Source organism: Condylura cristata, unplaced genomic scaffold (assembly GCF_000260355.1).
Source record: "Condylura cristata isolate star-nosed mole 26May11 unplaced genomic scaffold, ConCri1.0 scaffold00009, whole genome shotgun sequence".
Lineage (NCBI taxonomy): Eukaryota > Metazoa > Chordata > Mammalia > Eulipotyphla > Talpidae > Condylura > Condylura cristata.
The window spans coordinates 36,038,939-36,056,019 of NW_004567110.1; the positions used below are offsets into that span (position 1 = coordinate 36,038,939).

The following is a 17,081-nucleotide window of genomic DNA, read 5'->3' on the forward strand; positions in this document are numbered from 1 at the left end:
ATATTTTTCTAGGGTTCTAAACAATCCTAAGTGAGTACCCTGAGAGAATCAGCTGTGTATTAGCACTAATGATCACAACTCCACACCTCTTAATTTCAAGGGATTTAATTAACACATCCAGTTTGCACTGACCAACCTGGTTTTATTTCACTCAAGTGGTAATCTATTAACTAATGTTAGCCTCCTAGGACTCTGACACATGACTTGACTTCCGGCATCACACAACCCACTTGACCCAATACCATTTTCATCCCATAGGGTAATGAACTTACTACGTCATTTGCTAACGCAAGTTAACATACTGGCCAGTGATATGAAAAACACATCAAAGTCACTAACTGCTAGATTTACTGATATTAAATGTTTTGACTGTCTCGGTGCATGGACTTTGCAGTGGAAAATGTCATCCTAAAGCACATTTAAAAAGATAAGGACATATGGCCCTCCCTGGTGGCGCAGTGGGTTAAAGCGCAGCACTGAGAAGCTAGAGCCACCTCCACCTGAGTTCGATTCCCACCTGCCCCGGAGGTGACCACGTGGCGCAGCAGACCTCTGCTGACCCGCTCCCTGCTCCCCTCAGCAGTGTACTTCATCGATCTGCCTGTTCTGCTCCCTGCTCTGTCTCTGGTGAAGCCTCTCACCGCCCCTGAGCCTTTGGCCTGTACCCCAGTTCTGTATGCACAAATAAATAAATCTTTAAAAGAAAAAAAGATAAGGACATAAAAGCTACAGCCTGACTTGACTCCAAGCCCCTAAGCAGCACCCACAGTACTGGAATGAATCCCAGAATCTTAAACCAACTTTGCGATCTCTGAAAGCTATTCCACACTCTCAAATACATTTCCATAAATCCTTCATCTTCCGTGCAATTCCTCAGAAAGTTAATTGACTTCACTATTCCATGAAGACTGTAGTGGCCAATAAAATTCAAACTTAAGTCCATTATCACCACCCTACAGTTATGAAAACAAACTTTCAAAGTTTACCACTTCATTTTATACCATTTTGCCATTATAACCCTTTTTATCATTAAAAAACACAGCACTCATCTATCTGCATTCATTCTTTATTGTTTTGATGATCAGTACAATTGCTTTCACTCCAAGTGCAGTCATTCATTCCTGCATCTTCTAGGAATCATTAATTCCATCTCCAAACTGGAAAGCTATCAGAAGCAGGTTTTATTTTAATAAGCATGCAAAGATAAAAGTAGTAAAAATGTAAAATAAATGGCCCTCCTTCAGGTGCAGAAAATGTTAGGAGAAAGTCAACTATCTTGTGAAGAAATTCAGATACTGAGTTAACTAACATTTTCTTAAACTCCTGATTTTACTGTTTCCTTGTATCAATAAACAAAACCAGGTATTATTTCTAGTGGATGAAATTGTATTAAATAATGAAACTCTTGGTAGTTTAAGAAGTTGAAAGACAGTGTCATCTCAACTTTTGATGTCATTTTAATAGCTGGCTTATGTTTAACTGTATGATCTTCATACCATTCTACTCCTAAATATAGAAATACTCATTATGCCTTTGAGATAGACAACTAGTAAAAATAGTCAAACTGAAGTTCTGGGAAATTTAAGATAACAGAAAAATGGTGCCCAGGGCCATTTTTCTCTTTCTTTTCAACTTCTTCCTTCTTTGCGATCTTACTAGAAAATGCTACTTTTTTAGGAAAGATGATTCTTAGAAAGACCAAATGTTTTCATATTAGATCTTGCAAAGTAATTTTGGTTTCCTGGTGATTTCATCTCCTCCATTCATTGCTTAATGTGGAAAACTGAATCATACTTAAAGCAAGGAGCACCAAAGGGAGGCAAAGAACAAAGCTCTCCCTTGGCAGGTTTCTTTTCCTGAAGAGGGCAAGCTCCCAAGACCTCATTTGAAGGAGGCTCTCACTACCCTGCCCTTGATGGGCTGCGGGGGGCGCCAGTTCCCCACCAGGGGCACCGGGGGCTCGTTCTCAGCACTGGAGAAGAGGCTCCGCAGCTTGGCCATCTGCAAGGGCAAAAAGAGAAGGTCAGCAAGCCACCAGACCACGCACACGCTGCAACAAAGAGTTAGAAATCGCGGGCTTTTCAAACAAGACAAAGCAAACCACAAAACCTGTTTTCAATATTCAGTCCGGGGCTATTGGGCCATCAAGTCATACAAACTTTACATTAGTTGTAGAAGCCCCTTTCTTCATTTTATACAGCATGACCATTGCCCTCTAGTCAGAACCTTTTCTGAAGCAATTATTTTAATGTGAGAGGTCAGTATATGAGGTACTTTCTATAGGAGTTGGCAAAATTAACTGATCAGTGCAAATGAGAAGTTTAACTGTCCTTCATAGTGTAACTTAGAGGAGTCACTTTTTTTTTAAGGAACAGAAAAAAAAATAAGAATTATGCTACATTTTACATGTTAACTGATTTTTCTCAAGGGAATATTTAGGAAATCTCATTAGTAACACTAATTTTTTATATTACTCCTTAAGAAAATTTCATTCCTCTTTGAAAATAAGTACACAAGTAAACCTGACCATTAAGTCTGATCTTTTGATTAAAATGATCATATATAATTGAGTCCACAAGGGGCAGAAATAGGAAAGCAGCTGTTTAAGAAAGAGAGAAATACTGAAAAACTGATTTCACTGTGAGATATTCATGTCTGTGGTGTTCCACTGTTTCTGTCCTTGGTATTCACTACCCACTTAATTATTCCAGTCTTTTCCATGAAAGTCTGCTTAACAAATGTTGCAAAGATGCTTTTTGATGAGTAGTGAGATAGGGAGGCCTCAGCAGAGCTGCAAAGGGATACTAGACGCAGACATCTGGAACGGAATCTCGAATTCTGCATTTGCCTACGTAATCACCGGCAAATGACTTAACTGTTCTGAGCCTCAACTTACTTATCTGTAGTTCTAGGGAAAAAATTACACAATCTCAAAAATGACCTTTCACTAACACTCTTTTCCAACTCAGGCCCTGTACCTAATCAAGGTTCCCCTTTTGGGGGTACTCCAAATTAGCAAAGTCTGTTAATAATGTACATTTTTAAACGTTTCTAAATTATAGGCTCAGTCACTCTCTAGCATAACCACTTTTAAATTATTTGCGTTTGTTCTGGAACCCCTTTTGGAAGTACAGATTTAGAAAGTTAAACAAATTGACTGTAATTAGACAAGGCAAACTGAATTTCCAGGGGTAGAACTTCTGTAAGCAGTCATTTCGTCAATATATATTGGCTTACTGCTGTCACTGGCTTACCTGGTCGGAGCTCACGGTCATAGGTTCTTTGAGCAGGAGCCACACGATGCACTCCTCGCAGGGCGGTGTGGTGAAGGAGCCGTGGTAGGACCAGTAGTCCCGGCAGGCGGGAAAAAGGCAAGACGGGTCGAAATTGGTGAAAGGTGCTTCCTTGCCCTGTAAAGAGCAGGCGCATGCGCAGTGAGCCGCCGTACGCCCACAGCCCACCCCCGGGGTCTCATCATCTTGTGAGACTGGTGATTTCAAATGCGTTAGGAAAAAGGTAACTTTTAAACAAAATGCCTACCTTTCAGAAATAAAGGGCAAAGGAGGGAAAGCTGATTTGCATGTTATGACTTTCTCTGGCGGTTCTTCTAATATTATTCCTTATTAGCTGTAGAACTCTTAAATCTATTCTCAGAATAGAGAATAGAGAAGTTCACATCTGAACGTTAACAGAAGTTATTTTACATAAGTTAATGGCTTGGTTCTTGATACTAAAATAGGCTTGCATTTTTTACCGAATAGTAAATACTTTCTGTAGTCATAAAAAGTTCTAGCACTTGATTAGAATAGTTCCAAAGGCAATCAAATTGAGTTTGTTAATTAAAGGAGTGTACTGTTAATATTTAAAATATATAGGCTGTACCCAGTAAAGAAAGGGTAATATTAGCACCCAAATATTTGTTATCCTGCAAATTGGCACAGAGGGGTGGGTGGTGGGAGTAAAGATTGATCAATATTATATATTTATAATATTTATATATTCTATATATATTACATATTTTAATATGTTACATTTTAAGTGTAATTAAAATGTTGTATTTATGTTAGTTATATTTTAAGTGAAAGACCTACACTTGAAATATAAAAATGAATTATTGATATAACTGCTCTGTGTTCTAGAAGGGGAAATTACTTTTTTTTACCTTTGTCTTAATTTTGTCCAATGCATCAAGGACCAGCTGGAACTCGCCTTTCTCACGTCCTATCTGCAAGAAAATAGAAAACCAATATTTATATTTTCTCTTCTCTCTAATTTAAGATTGGCTTAAAAATTGATTTGATCCATCCTCTACAACTAGTGTTTATAAATCTGCCAAAATATCTTGTTCTAAGTAAAAAACATAAATTTATTCTCCCCCAAGATTTTAGAGTATCTATTTTCTGAACTAAACGTGGACTTCAGGTCTTTGAAGTACAAAACCACAAAATTACATGATGTTCTACTTCTATTTCTTTACTTCTACTGTCCCTGACCTTCTCTGCAAAGAAGTACAGCTGGGATACAGTCAGTGTATCCAAAACTGAACTCACTTTCTTTCATCTCAAACCTACTCCTCTTCCCATTGTGTTGTGTTCAAGCCCTGAAAACCACCCAGTGAATTCAGAACACAAAACAAATTAGGTCATTCAAAAAGAAAGAAGTTAGATTTTCACCTCTGACTTAAAATCTAGATTATGTTACCACTAAAGTCATGTGTTAATGTCACTAAGCCCCCTTTAAACCAAATCTGGCTCAACAACACACACATTCCATGTGCTGTCTTAGCCTGGCATCATGTGAGCGGTGACCAGTCTAAGCTGAGGGGATATCCAGCCAGGGACTTAGCATCTAGTGGTTGCCAGAATTGGCTTTTCTGGTTTCCAGTGCAAACAAAATGGAACAGAGAGAAAGGATAATGCCCTTGCCCTCCCACGACCATAATAAGCTCCTTCAAAGATTCTTGTCACAACTCTATCCTACACACACACACACACACACACACACACGCACTTACATATCCCACATCTTGAGAAAATTGAGAAGTACTTGGGCATACTAGAGTATGGCAAAAGGCACAGTTAAGGAAAAACTTAACATTTTAAATTGACCTTAGCAGAGATTCCTTGACTCCCATTGAGGGAATGGATAATCAATTTTATTTCTTTCTCCCCTTTAAACAAAAGAAGGAAATGACATTAATACACCACACACACACACACACACACACACGCACACATATACATATATATGACCAATTCTTATTTTACCTTCAGAAAGATGCCAACCACGGCTATTCCATCAGGTTGCTTCAGAGCTTCTCCAAAAGTGTTGTACTTTGGATTCCAGTGAACCAAATGAAGCTGAAACCAGAGAGTAAAGGTTATAAGGGAAATGCCTAGAATAAGGACACAAGTATAAAATTACTAAAGCAAATAATTATACAGTCTAAGGTTGTTGAACACTGTCATGGGAGCTAGTATAATGCAATATTTTGGTTTTTTTTTAATGATTCAACTAAAAAGTACATAAATTATGATTCATAGATTTAGAACTTTGAATAAATGATCGATAAAAAACAAGACCTTGGGCCCCAACCCGTTAAAGCACAGCACTGAGAAGCTAAAGCCACTTCGGCATGAGTTCCATCCCCACCAGGGAGGTGATCCTCGAGGGCGGCAGATCTCTCCCCACCCGCCTGCTGCTCTCCTCAGCAGTGTACTTTGTTGATCTGCCTGTTCTGCTCCCCGCTCTGTCTCTAGTGAAGCCTCTCGCCACCCCTGAGCCTCTGGCCTGTACCCCAGTTCTGTATGCATAAATAAATAAATCTTTTTTAAAAATTGAGACCTTGTTAAAACAAGTCAAAATATTTGTTTTTATAATATTGCTCCTTTTTTTCTACCAAATTACAGTGTAACACAAGCTATAGACATGAAACTTTTAACATCCTAGAACTGTAGTTAATTGGGAAGTGAGGAAAAATAAGGGGGGAAAAATCTTGGGCATTTGCACACCTTTTGCAGTCATTGCCCTGGGACTCTGTGGCAATCTTGTCGTAATTTAGCACATTTTCAAAATGTCCATATTGAGTTACATGAATTAAATAATTCATAGCAGCTAAAAGATCTTTTTATTCTAGACTAGCTGTTATCTATGTATTCCATACGTAAAAATCAAACTCCAAGCCTTGCCCACACTTGTAAAAAATATACTAAACTTTACCCATTTGTGGGAGGAAATGTTTAGAAAGCACTGTCAATAATTTGTCCTTTCACTGGCTTTCTAGATGGGCTATAGAAAAATGCAGTGATAACAATGATCTGACTTGGGTATCCTAGAGTTAGCCTAACCAGCAGTTAAGCCGCCTAGTGATTCTGCCTGAGATTCCACACTCTTGCCTCCACGTTCCTATTGCAGCTCCTATACTAACCACAGCCTGCCCTAGGCAGCGTGGGGGCAGTAAAAAATAAAGAGCCTCACCTCCAGGGCACTTGTCAACCTCTTATAGGCTTGCCTATACAGAGAACTTGCAGAAGGCATGTCTTATTTCCTTGTAATTTGATGCCTTGATTTCAGCTACAAATTATGTTTTTCTTTGGGGGTTGCCAAGACAGCAAGTCGTATTTGCTCATATTAAATTGTATATATATCTATGTATGGATACATAAATATAGATATATATTGTATATACATATATATGAAGAAATATTCATGCACACCCTACATTGAGACTAGATAGAACATGAACATTAACCCAAATTCCTAAATGTTATTTTTAAACCACAAGTTTCTTCTAAAAGAAGCAGCTTCGTGTGCAGAACAAAATGGTGAACTCTGAAATCAACCTGCAGAAGATAGCACACCAGGTCTAGCACTCACAGGCTGTTGACTATGAAGAACCATCTCTCAGCTCTCCGCCTTTAACCTAGCTCATGGAGTTGCTGACAGGATCAAGTGAATTAACACTTGTAAGCACTAAATAAGTGTCAGCTATCCTTATCTTTTCAGTTCCATCCAGAAGCCTGATACCCCCCCTTTTTTTCAATTAAGCTGTGATCCAGTTTCTTAAAATAACCTTGAAATTCCTAATGCATGATGCCAATTTACCTATACTCTCTTAACTGTTTAGCTCAGAATGTTTGGCAGTTTCAGCTCATTTTAAAATGACTCCAGTTCTTTCATAATGACTAGCTGGAAGCAAAAGCAATGCACGCTGTACTGTCATTTTTTGGTTTTCACTGTGTGAGACCCAGAGTGGCTCAGGGTCATTCTCCTACCTCCGCAGCATACTTGACTCCATCCACGGTGTGCTCCGAGCCGTGGTCGTCAGAGGAGCCCCAGTGAAGATGAAATTGACGAAGCCGGTAGGGCCCAGTGAGAGGACCACCTCTCAGCACTGTGATTCAAAGAAGCTTAGGTCAGCAGTAGAACTCACACCTTTTGCAGAGCCCTGCTGTCAGCCAAGGCTGGATGGGCAGAAAATGTGGTCAGACTGTTGGGCTGGTGATGCCACAACATAAAGGTTTGGGGTATATTAAAATAAATTATTTTCCTTGTTTTGCTGATTTGTTGTAGTATTTTCAAAATATCAACTTAACATTTATGAAAATAAAATTAAAGTAACAGATGGGCAATAAGGATGCAGACAACCAAAGAATGGGTCAGTCATGGGTACAGTGGGAAGAACATGATAGACGAGAGCCAGACAAATTTAGGTTCCAGCTCTGGCTGCCTTCACCCTGCTAGTTGTGTGTTCTCAGGCAAGTTGCTAAACTTCTTGGAAAGTGTTTTTTGCATTTGTATGAAGGTGATAATAATAGTAGCCTTTCAAAGCTTATATAAGGATTAAATGAGATTAAAGATTTTAAAGTTTTCATCACAGGGCCCAGTATGCCATCTCTGAGCAAATGTGAATTCCTTCTCCATGTTTTGCTTCCAACTACACCTTTCTTTTAAGACTATAAGCAAGAGGTTTCATCCATGTCTCGTTAGGCTGTGTCTATTTAAATGAGATGAAATGTAAAGTTCAGAGATTTCCTAGGGAATCAATGTGGACAGCTAGAATAGACAATTCTTGTTAACATTAATTTCAGCTTTTTTTTTTTTCAAATACCTCAATTTGTCATTTAATTTGATTTCATTTCATTTAGGCTGGGCTGTGATTTAGAGATCCAAATATTTTATAAAGGATATTGAAAACTATGCAGACACCCCAAAACAAAGATTTAGCAGTGGAAGTTACATCAACATAGAATTTAGAAGATAGCAATTATAGAAAGGATTGAACAACTATTGATGCCGAAATGACACATGAATGCTATAATGTAGGTCTAAAACAACAGAACTAGGCTTGCATGAGTTTTATCATGTAAAAATGACTGACTTGATTCATTGCCTTTTTCCTTTTCAACCTCTAGTAACAGCTATTATCTGGTCAGATGAGTTCAAGTCATTAGAAGGAGCCATAGGAAACATCAGTATTCAAAATGGTGTTTTCATATGGCTCACGCTAACAGATACTGTTTGATTTTGTTCTTTATCCTTCAAAATGGAATTGTTTTAAATGTGGAAGGGATAAGTAACAGCAACATGGGATTACAAATTCCTATGCTGCTCCTTATTTGGAACCTGCTAGTAGCAAGAAATTACAACCCTCATTCTTTACTACATTGAAAATATTGAAAATATTCATTTCTATATACTAGTAAGTATATTTTAACTTTTTACAAATTTGGTTATAAGAAAAGCATTGTTATACACTGATTTGTTTATAGTGTAGGTGAAATAAAGAGATGTTTCTAAGTTATGTTTTTTTTTTCATTTTTACTCACACAAATCACTAGTTTAAAAAATTGTCAGATACTTCAAAAACACTCAACAAAAGGAATAATCAGATAAACACCCCACTGAAGCACTGAAGGCTAGTCTTCTTTTGAATAGCCCTATTCTCTCACCAGGACTGGCTCCCTCCAGCATACCAGGGCAAGAAAGCACCCACTTTGTTTCTTTGCTATTTTTCTTGCTTTGTAGAATGGAATCTCTGAATTTGGGAGTGGGACCCTCACTCTGCAGACCATAGTCAGGAAGCACAAGAATCCTCAGGTGTAGTCATCAGAACCTGAAGACTCTTCATGTGGACCTTCGCCAACCCCCACCCTATCAAGTGCCATGTCAGGACTGAATTGACAACATCTAACTTGAACATCCAGTCCACTTTTAGCAGCAAAATGACTGTTAGAATGTAAGACATCCCTCTTCAATGCAGAAATACAAATTTTTATGACTAGAGCAAAGTGAAATATCAACTCCATTTTCTGAGAAGTGCCCCCTTGTCCCCACTAATTCTGTGGCATCACATTTTGCCATTATGGGTATTGAAAATGTCAATGTGCCTCTACCTAAGCATCACACTTACTTGATCTATCATAAGTATCATCAAACACAACCCTGCATGTCTTCCCATTGTTCAGGATGGTCTTGGCAGAGCCGGGGTCATAAGATGCTGACCACGGCTGCAGAGAAGGGTCATGCTTGATGTCTTTAGTATGCAGCTCGATGGGTGACTGGTTGTCTCCCTTGGCAATTGGGTAAAGCTCATGCCAGTGATCAGGACCTAGAAAATAAAATAGAGGGGCTTATTTATTTAGTGGCATAAACTAAGAGCTTTTTCCAATCGACTAAACCAGCAGAATACACAGGCTAGACAATGATTATGGAAAAGTCTTGGATTTCATATTGGGCAATCAAGTCTTACCATTTGACACCTGTTGATAGTTTTGTTAATCATGTATCTAGAGAGTATATTTAACTGAGAGTATTACCTCTTATTGCTCAAGAATATAATTTCAAAGGCTTCTTTTTGAAATGGACTTTATACAATTTACCTATGCCATTGTCTGTCATACAGTTGGAATAAAACATACAGTTGGAATAAAATAACAGACATGGTATGCTTTTCAGTATACACCCATAACATTTTTGCCAGGGGTCAGGCAGGAGCCTGGACAGAACTGGGATTCTGATACCAAACCGGCTCAGAGAGGTTAAGTGCTTGCCCTGTAGGGTGGGGTAAGGAACAATGAGGAAGGGGCAGCAGGTGGTCTGACTTCTTGGCCAGAGGCTGGTGTGATCTCTGAGAAGTTACCAGCCTCTCTGTGCTTCCTCCAGTGGAAGTAATTACAGGTCCCTACAGGGAAACTAAATGAGAGGAGCTAAAGGGGTCCGTAGCATTTGGTACTTAGGAAGCACTTAGTGTTAGTTTCCATTCGACTCCTCCGCCCGCACTTTCAAAGGCAGACCTTAGAGGTGCCCACTTCCTGAGCAGCCCAGGGCTTCTCGACCTGGTCAGGTACCAGAGCTGTGGCAGCCCACACTCACCGTTGTGGCTGGCGTAGCCCCACTCCTTGGCCATTGTTGCCTTTCTGGGCACGAGACGACTCCTGCTTTCTCTCTCCGGCGTCGTGCAGAGTCCCCGAGAACCCGCGCCTTTTATATATGTCCCCCACACATTGCATGGCCTTATTAGGTCAGCGAGGGTGGGGCAGGGGGCTAAACTGGTTTGGGGTGGTATGTGGGAGGCGGAGTAGGGGAAGCCAATGAATTCCAAGAGTTGGACAGCTGTCGGTGTTGGGGGGTATGGGGAGGGGTGAGATGGGCAGAGGGCCCCCAGCCCTCCCTATCCTCTTCCTGGAACCGCCGTCCCTCCCCCTCTCCCTCGGGTCTCCAAAAGCTTCAGGGCTTTCTAACTCTCAGTGGCGCTGACCAGCAGAAACGCGGGCGATTTCACAGAATCCTTCCTCCCTCCTCCCTTCCTCCCCTGTGTTAGTTAGTTTTTTTTTTTTCTTAGTGGGGCTGGAGACGGGGTAGGGGAGGTTGGTGGGTAATAGGGAGTCGTGGCTGTGCTTTGCCACGAATTCAGATACGCACCCCAGTTGGGCTTGCAACCCACTTAGAACTTGCTTTAAGCTCAGGCTGGCCGTCAGGCTACGGTGCTGGACACTTCTGAAAGTTTATTTCTCTCCAGCGATCCAGTTATGGTGGCTGAAAAGAATAAGTTTGTTTGCCTGGCCGATGTTTGACTTCCGTGCAGGCAACCTACAAAATCCTTGCAAAGGATGTGTGTAGACTCTGGGAGTGCAGTTTCTATAAAGTCCGTTATCGTTAAAGAGGCTTACAGCACCAGCTTCCCCGAACCGCTTCTGGCGGCTAGTCCCAGCTTAGCAGATCTGTTTGGTCTACTGGGGGCGGAGGGCTGGATCCCTGACAACGCCAGCAAATTGAGGAGAAGGCTGGATGGATCTCAGCTTCCCGCAGAGTCCGAGTGGGAAACTGAATTATGCCGACTCCTTGAATTGTACCTATTCTGAAGGGCTGGAAGGCTACAAAGAAAGTGAATCCGAATTATTCAGAACGTGTGATCTTACTCTCCAAGACATAATGAAAGGAGCAGGAAAAGACCTCTATGATCCCCACCCCCTTGAGTTCTTTTGTAATACTATGAATCACACAAAAAAGAAAATAGGACCAGCCTATCCAATGTGCACTGATCAAATATACATTTTTATTATGTTTATTAGTTTTAAAGTATGTATTTTTAAAATGTCTGGTATGGCTCACAGTGATGATATCAGGTTATAGGTATAATAATTCTAGGAATGCATTATGAAATTTCTTCTCTGGTCTAGGTCTGTAGTAATTTTATTTTGAAAAAGATAGCAAGCAAAGATAAAACTAATTTCCATGCTATTTTGAACAAGCTTACAATATACATTTCCTAAATTACTTGGATTTTTATTGATGCTAGTATTTTGCGATTGGAGATTACAAAACTTGAAAAGGAAACCTCTCATCATGGTAAAGATAGCTCATCTGCAAGGCATGAGGAATGACTGACCACACTCATAACCGGGACGCCAGGGGAGTCACAACCCAGGGTATTTTTGTGACCGAGGATTATTTGATCCGCACAATAACCATGTGGAATCAAGAACTGACATAGTTCGGAAAATCCAAGCAGAGAGGAAAGCAAATGTCCTAAGACTCTGAGCTCAAATATGTCAGCTGGTTGGGAAAATCTGCAGAGCTGAAACTCCTGGACCAGTTTTCTGCTTTAATGGGAGAGTGCAGTGGTGGTAGATCTTGTGGTTAATGGAGGTGTTTTCTATTTCTTATCTAGTGCATCATTATTTATATCAGCAGATTATGATCTTGTGTCCCAGTTCACTAAATTGTTACCTCTCTTTATCTGAGATGTGTGGCTAGACAACTGGTAGTTAAATTTCATGTGATTTGAAGATAAAGTATTTAATAAAGTCTTTGCACCAAGCAAGGTCAACAGTCTAAGAATTCATGACATTGTTACTATGTACTCATAGAAAGAGTTTAAAAATGGACTCTTACTCACTCATTAAAATAAGTGCCTCTGCACAATGAATAAATAATAATGTATACAATGGCATATAATCTTAAATAAACACTGCATAAGATTTGCAAAGTGAATTATTTATTAGTTTAAGGTATATGGTCTTGAAAATGACAATTGGTGTCTTTACTATATTTCCTTAAGAGAAAGTTAATAAAAATTAGAATTTCAAAAGAACTTATATCAAATTGTATCATTTTAGACAATAATCTATTTTTCAAAACCACAAATTAATCATCTGTGTCTAAATTGATTTACTCTAGCATATTTGTTTATGAATTTAAAAATCCCCTGTCAACAAAGCAAAGTGATAATTCCAAGTTGTGCCATGACTTTTGAGATTTCTGGAACTGGGTTAAAAAAGCAATTGTTAGGTTAAGTACAGCCAGAACAATCTAGGAATGATTAACTACAAATTATCTCCTAGAATATTGACAATATTCAATACTACAATGGGAAAATTGATATGCTGGGTAATTAGTATGAATTGTCTGCAAAAAATTAATGTGAAAGGAAGGAGGAAAAGGGAATAAAAGAGAGAGAAAAAAATTGGAGTGAGCAAAAGTTATTGGGAGATGGTAGAGTTTCTAAACTTGGAAGTTTCAACAGAGATCTCTTTTAAAATTATAAATTCAAAAGCTCTAAGGTGCTAAAATTTAAACATTTTTGCCCTTGATTTGGCATTTTATTTTATATTACCAACTAATGTAACCAAGTCACTGTAAGTTGGTATCACTGGGTGATTTTAGTACATTAGAAATAAAAGAAAAAAAGTGAGAATTGCTTACCTTTTTAACTAAGATCAAAGTATAAATTAGGATTTGAAGTAATTATGTAATTTTACTTAAATGCTTTATGTTATAGCGGCAAGTGTTTTTCTACTCATTATTATTTTTCTTAGAAACAAGTTCTAGGATAAAAATATACAAATGACTAATAAAATTTTAAGTTAATCTACTTAACTGTCACACAGAACTTGTATCTTCCTTCCCTATAATCTTATTTTTCTGAGAGAACATTGGCAAGAATCTTGTCTCACTATGTTATATAGGAACATGATAGGCCCAGTTCTTGAGCTTGTCACCAGTGACAGCTGAGTCCCTTGAGTTGGATCTTAAATTTTGGCTCCTATTCATGGTAGCTGTGCAGGAGAGTAGTCTGAGGTCTTCTCCCGTCTGGTGTCTCTCACTAAACTGTATCAATCTGAACTGTCACTTCATTTGACAAAAGAACATGAATCTAAAAGGTGAGTACTCCCAGATAAATAAAGTAAGACCATCAGGGTTCATAAGTTCATTTTTTTTCCTTCCAAAACCAATTTTTTTTAAAGTACAGCAGTAGCATTTTTTTTTAAAGATTTTATTTATTCATACAGAACTGGGGTACAGGCCAGAGATGCGGAGGGTGAGAGAATTCACTAGAGATACAGCGGGGAGCAGAACAGGCAGATCTACGAAGTACACTGCTGAGGGGAGCAGCGGGCGGGTCAGGAGAGGTCTGCCACGCCATGTGGTCACCTCCCGGGCAGGCGGGAATCGAACTCATGCGGAAGTGGCTTAAGCTTCTTAGTGCTGTGCTTTAACCCGCTGCGCCACCAGGGAGGGCCAGCAGTAGCATTTTCAATGGAGAAAAACTCATTACTTAAACTTCATGCTACCTTTCTTAATATCAATCATAGGTGATCAAGTCTAGCTTTCAATAACAATGATAGTATATGATTGTAATAGTCACAAGTGGAAATTTATTTTGTTTCACCTTGACATTTCATTATGTGGCCATTTGCCTAAGGTTTCTTTGGCATCAGGCACCTCATCTGGACATGGAAAGAATAACCCCTTCCTTACAAGGTTCTTAAGTCAGATAATATATTAAAGCACTATCACAATGTAAGTCACTCAGCAAAGCTAGTACTCTTCCTCGTACATTTTATCTAGCTTCTCTCTGACCAGACTCCCCTAAATAATCCTAGCTCCTTATTGATCTTAAACAGGGCTTCCTGTGCATCTCTCAAAGTACAGGAGCTAACCCACAGAAACCACTTAGATAAAGAGACTTTCTGCTATTGAAAGATAGCATTGAATCCCACAGCCTTCACCTTTAAACTATTTCGAATGGCTCCATCTCATTGCCAGTTGTCCCTTCACACAGTGGGAATCAAAGTAAGCCTTTTTAACTGGGCACAACCAATGATGTGTACAGTGCCTAAGCTAATATAACAGTTAAATGAAACTCTGAGCATCATGATAAGAACTAAAAACAATATCATTCCTTCAAAATGACACTCATTTAGGGTTGTTCAGGCATCCATCTTACCTACTTTCAGCCTTATTCTATCCTTTCTTTCCAGATTTGCCCACCCTCTCCTTCAGCTACAAGAGCATCTTTCACTCTTCCCACAGCACAGTTTACTTCTCCTGCCCATCCACCCCCCTCCATGGCTTTTCACACTCTGTTTTCCCACTGACTATTTTCCTTGACTTGTCCTTTCCAGCTGCTGCACCAGCTTAAAAACCAAACTGCTTATATTAACAGACTGTATAGTGAGTGCTTATGTACGATTTCACACTGAAAAAGCATGTATTTATCTTGAAGGTCCGCTCTCTCCTAAAGCTGCTGGTTTGGGGCCTGCCCTCCTACCACAGTGGCTGCGCTGTCAGTCTCAGAAAACTGCCTGCTTTCCCTCCCTGCTGTCATTCAATGCAAGGCTAAGCCACTATTAGAGTTACATTGACTTGTTTGGGTTTTATTTTTTGGTCTGCATAATGCACATCCAGCGTGATGCAAATTATTTTGCTACTCTGGAAAAAAATCAAGCCCCAACTTGAAGTCTACAGGGACTAGAAAAATCTCAGTTTCATTTCTGGCTTTTTCTGTAAAGCATTGTTGTTCTTACTGGTGAGGTGACTTCTCAGAATAATGACGACCCTGCCAAATATCACTTGGCTATTAGCACCAGACAAAATAATACATGTGCAAGCACTCAAAAACTAACATTTATATTTATCATTGTTCCCAAGTTATACATTTAATACTGGATCAGTATTTAATGGGAGTTTTGTGCAAAAAATTCAATGCACCATTTTTTAAATTGTAAGGACTATTTTGAAAAGCACAAACCTAGTAAATCTAAAATCATGGCATCTTAAAAGCATTAGGACATAAAAGATTCCTTTTCATCTAGTTTCTGAATAACAGAGAAGAAAAACACCTGCATTAATTTAATTTTATAACAAAGCCTCTTAATGTCATTAATTTGTTCAGAATTCAGCTATCAAGACTAATAGGAATTTATGAATTAGTGAAACATACTACACAGCTATTTTATAAAAAAATCTAATGAAATTTAAATAACCTATTTTTTATATACTTTCAGTTGATATTATAGGATGACATTGTTTTAGTATCCTTTCATGTTTGTTGATGTATACTAGACAAAAGTGTAAACTACTGGAAGTATGCATTATGGTGACTTGATATACCTATACATTGTGAAAGAATTTCTTAGTCTAGTTAACACATCCATCACCTCACCTACTTATGTTTCTTTTTTTGAATGTTAGAATAATTAAATTCTACAATTAGCAATTTGAGTTATACAATGAAGTATTATTAGCTATAGTTACTATATTACATATAATATCTTCACACTTCATTTTATACCTAAAAGCGTATAACCTTTTATCATTTTCTTTATTTCTAATTTTAGTATTTTTAACAGTATAAAGTTCCTTCTATAGGAATGCTACTTAAAACCCTAAATTCCTCAAATGTAGATGCTGTTTATCCTAAAAGGAAGTATTATGTTCCACTAAAAAAAAATTGATTAAATCATACACTACATTTAAAAATCCCAGTGGTATGTCAGCCTACCTCATACACTAAGACTGAATTATGATCAATTTTTATCTATTGTCTTTAGAAAGTTATTTGGGCACTCCTACTTTAGTCTCTAATGATGATAATTATCTTGTCATTATAAAAATGTATTTTTGTTTAGATATAGTCTTACAATATTATTTGTTACTTCTGCTTAACCTAATCCATCCTCTTGATGGATATTTTGGAAAACATTAAAATAAATGTAAACGCCAATGCATTTTTTTAATTTTATATAAAAGTTCATTTTTACATCATTTTGTGCATGCCAATGCATTTTAACTTTGAAATGCTATGTTAGTAGAAGTCAGAACTGATTTTTATAACTTTACCTCTTTAGAATATACTATTAAAAATGGAATAATATACTATTAATAATATACTATTAATAATGGAATAATTAATATACTGGAATAATATACTATTAATAATAGAATAACTGAATGAAAAGCACTTACTTGTAAGATATGTGGAGGTGAATTACAATGAATGGAAAAGTCAGATGAAACCTTGTCAGTGTTGTTAATATTTTCACATACCAACAACATGAAAAAAAAAAAAACTGGAAAGCATGTCCATATTTCAGGGCCAATAATATTTTTATTAGATTTTTTGAAAATAATATAACAGTTTATTTTAGGGCCAAGAAATTTTTTTTTTAAAGATTTATTTATTTGTGCATACAGAACTGGGGTACAGGCCAGACACTCAGGGGTGGCGAAAGACTTCACCAGAGACAGAGTGGGGAGCAGAACAGGCAGATCGACGAAGTACACTGCTGAGGGGA

At 38.3% G+C, this 17,081-nt stretch overlaps 2 protein-coding genes across 2 annotated transcripts in view; one reads left to right on the forward strand and one right to left on the reverse strand.

The window, feature by feature from the left end:
- The window catches only part of LOC101623942 (chromosome unknown open reading frame, human C8orf59), a 159,857-nt gene that overhangs the window by 23,386 nt on the left and 119,390 nt on the right, over window positions 1-17,081 (forward strand). The window lies entirely within an intron of this gene.
- On the reverse strand, window positions 1,051-10,694 carry CA3 (carbonic anhydrase III). Its single transcript, XM_004679756.2, has 7 exons — window positions 10,375-10,694; window positions 9,413-9,610; window positions 7,275-7,393; window positions 5,268-5,360; window positions 4,163-4,225; window positions 3,255-3,410; window positions 1,051-2,001 (listed from the first exon to the last, which is right to left on the reverse strand). Exons 1-7 carry the CDS (start codon window positions 10,406-10,408, stop codon window positions 1,882-1,884), a joined length of 783 nt encoding a protein of 260 aa, XP_004679813.1. The 5' UTR covers window positions 10,409-10,694; the 3' UTR covers window positions 1,051-1,881.

Excerpts from the sequence above, each read along its gene's own strand:
- CA3 (XM_004679756.2), bottom strand. The coding sequence starts at position 10,408 with ATGGCCAAGGAGTGGGGCTACGCCAGCCACAACG. Across the intron at positions 5,361-7,274 it reads GAGTCAAGTATGCTGCGGAG|CTTCATTTGGTTCACTGGAA; the intron begins GTAGGAGAATGA and ends CTCTGGTTTCAG. Across the intron at positions 3,411-4,162 it reads TGGACAAAATTAAGACAAAG|GGCAAGGAAGCACCTTTCAC; the intron begins GTAAAAAAAAGT and ends TGCTCTTTACAG.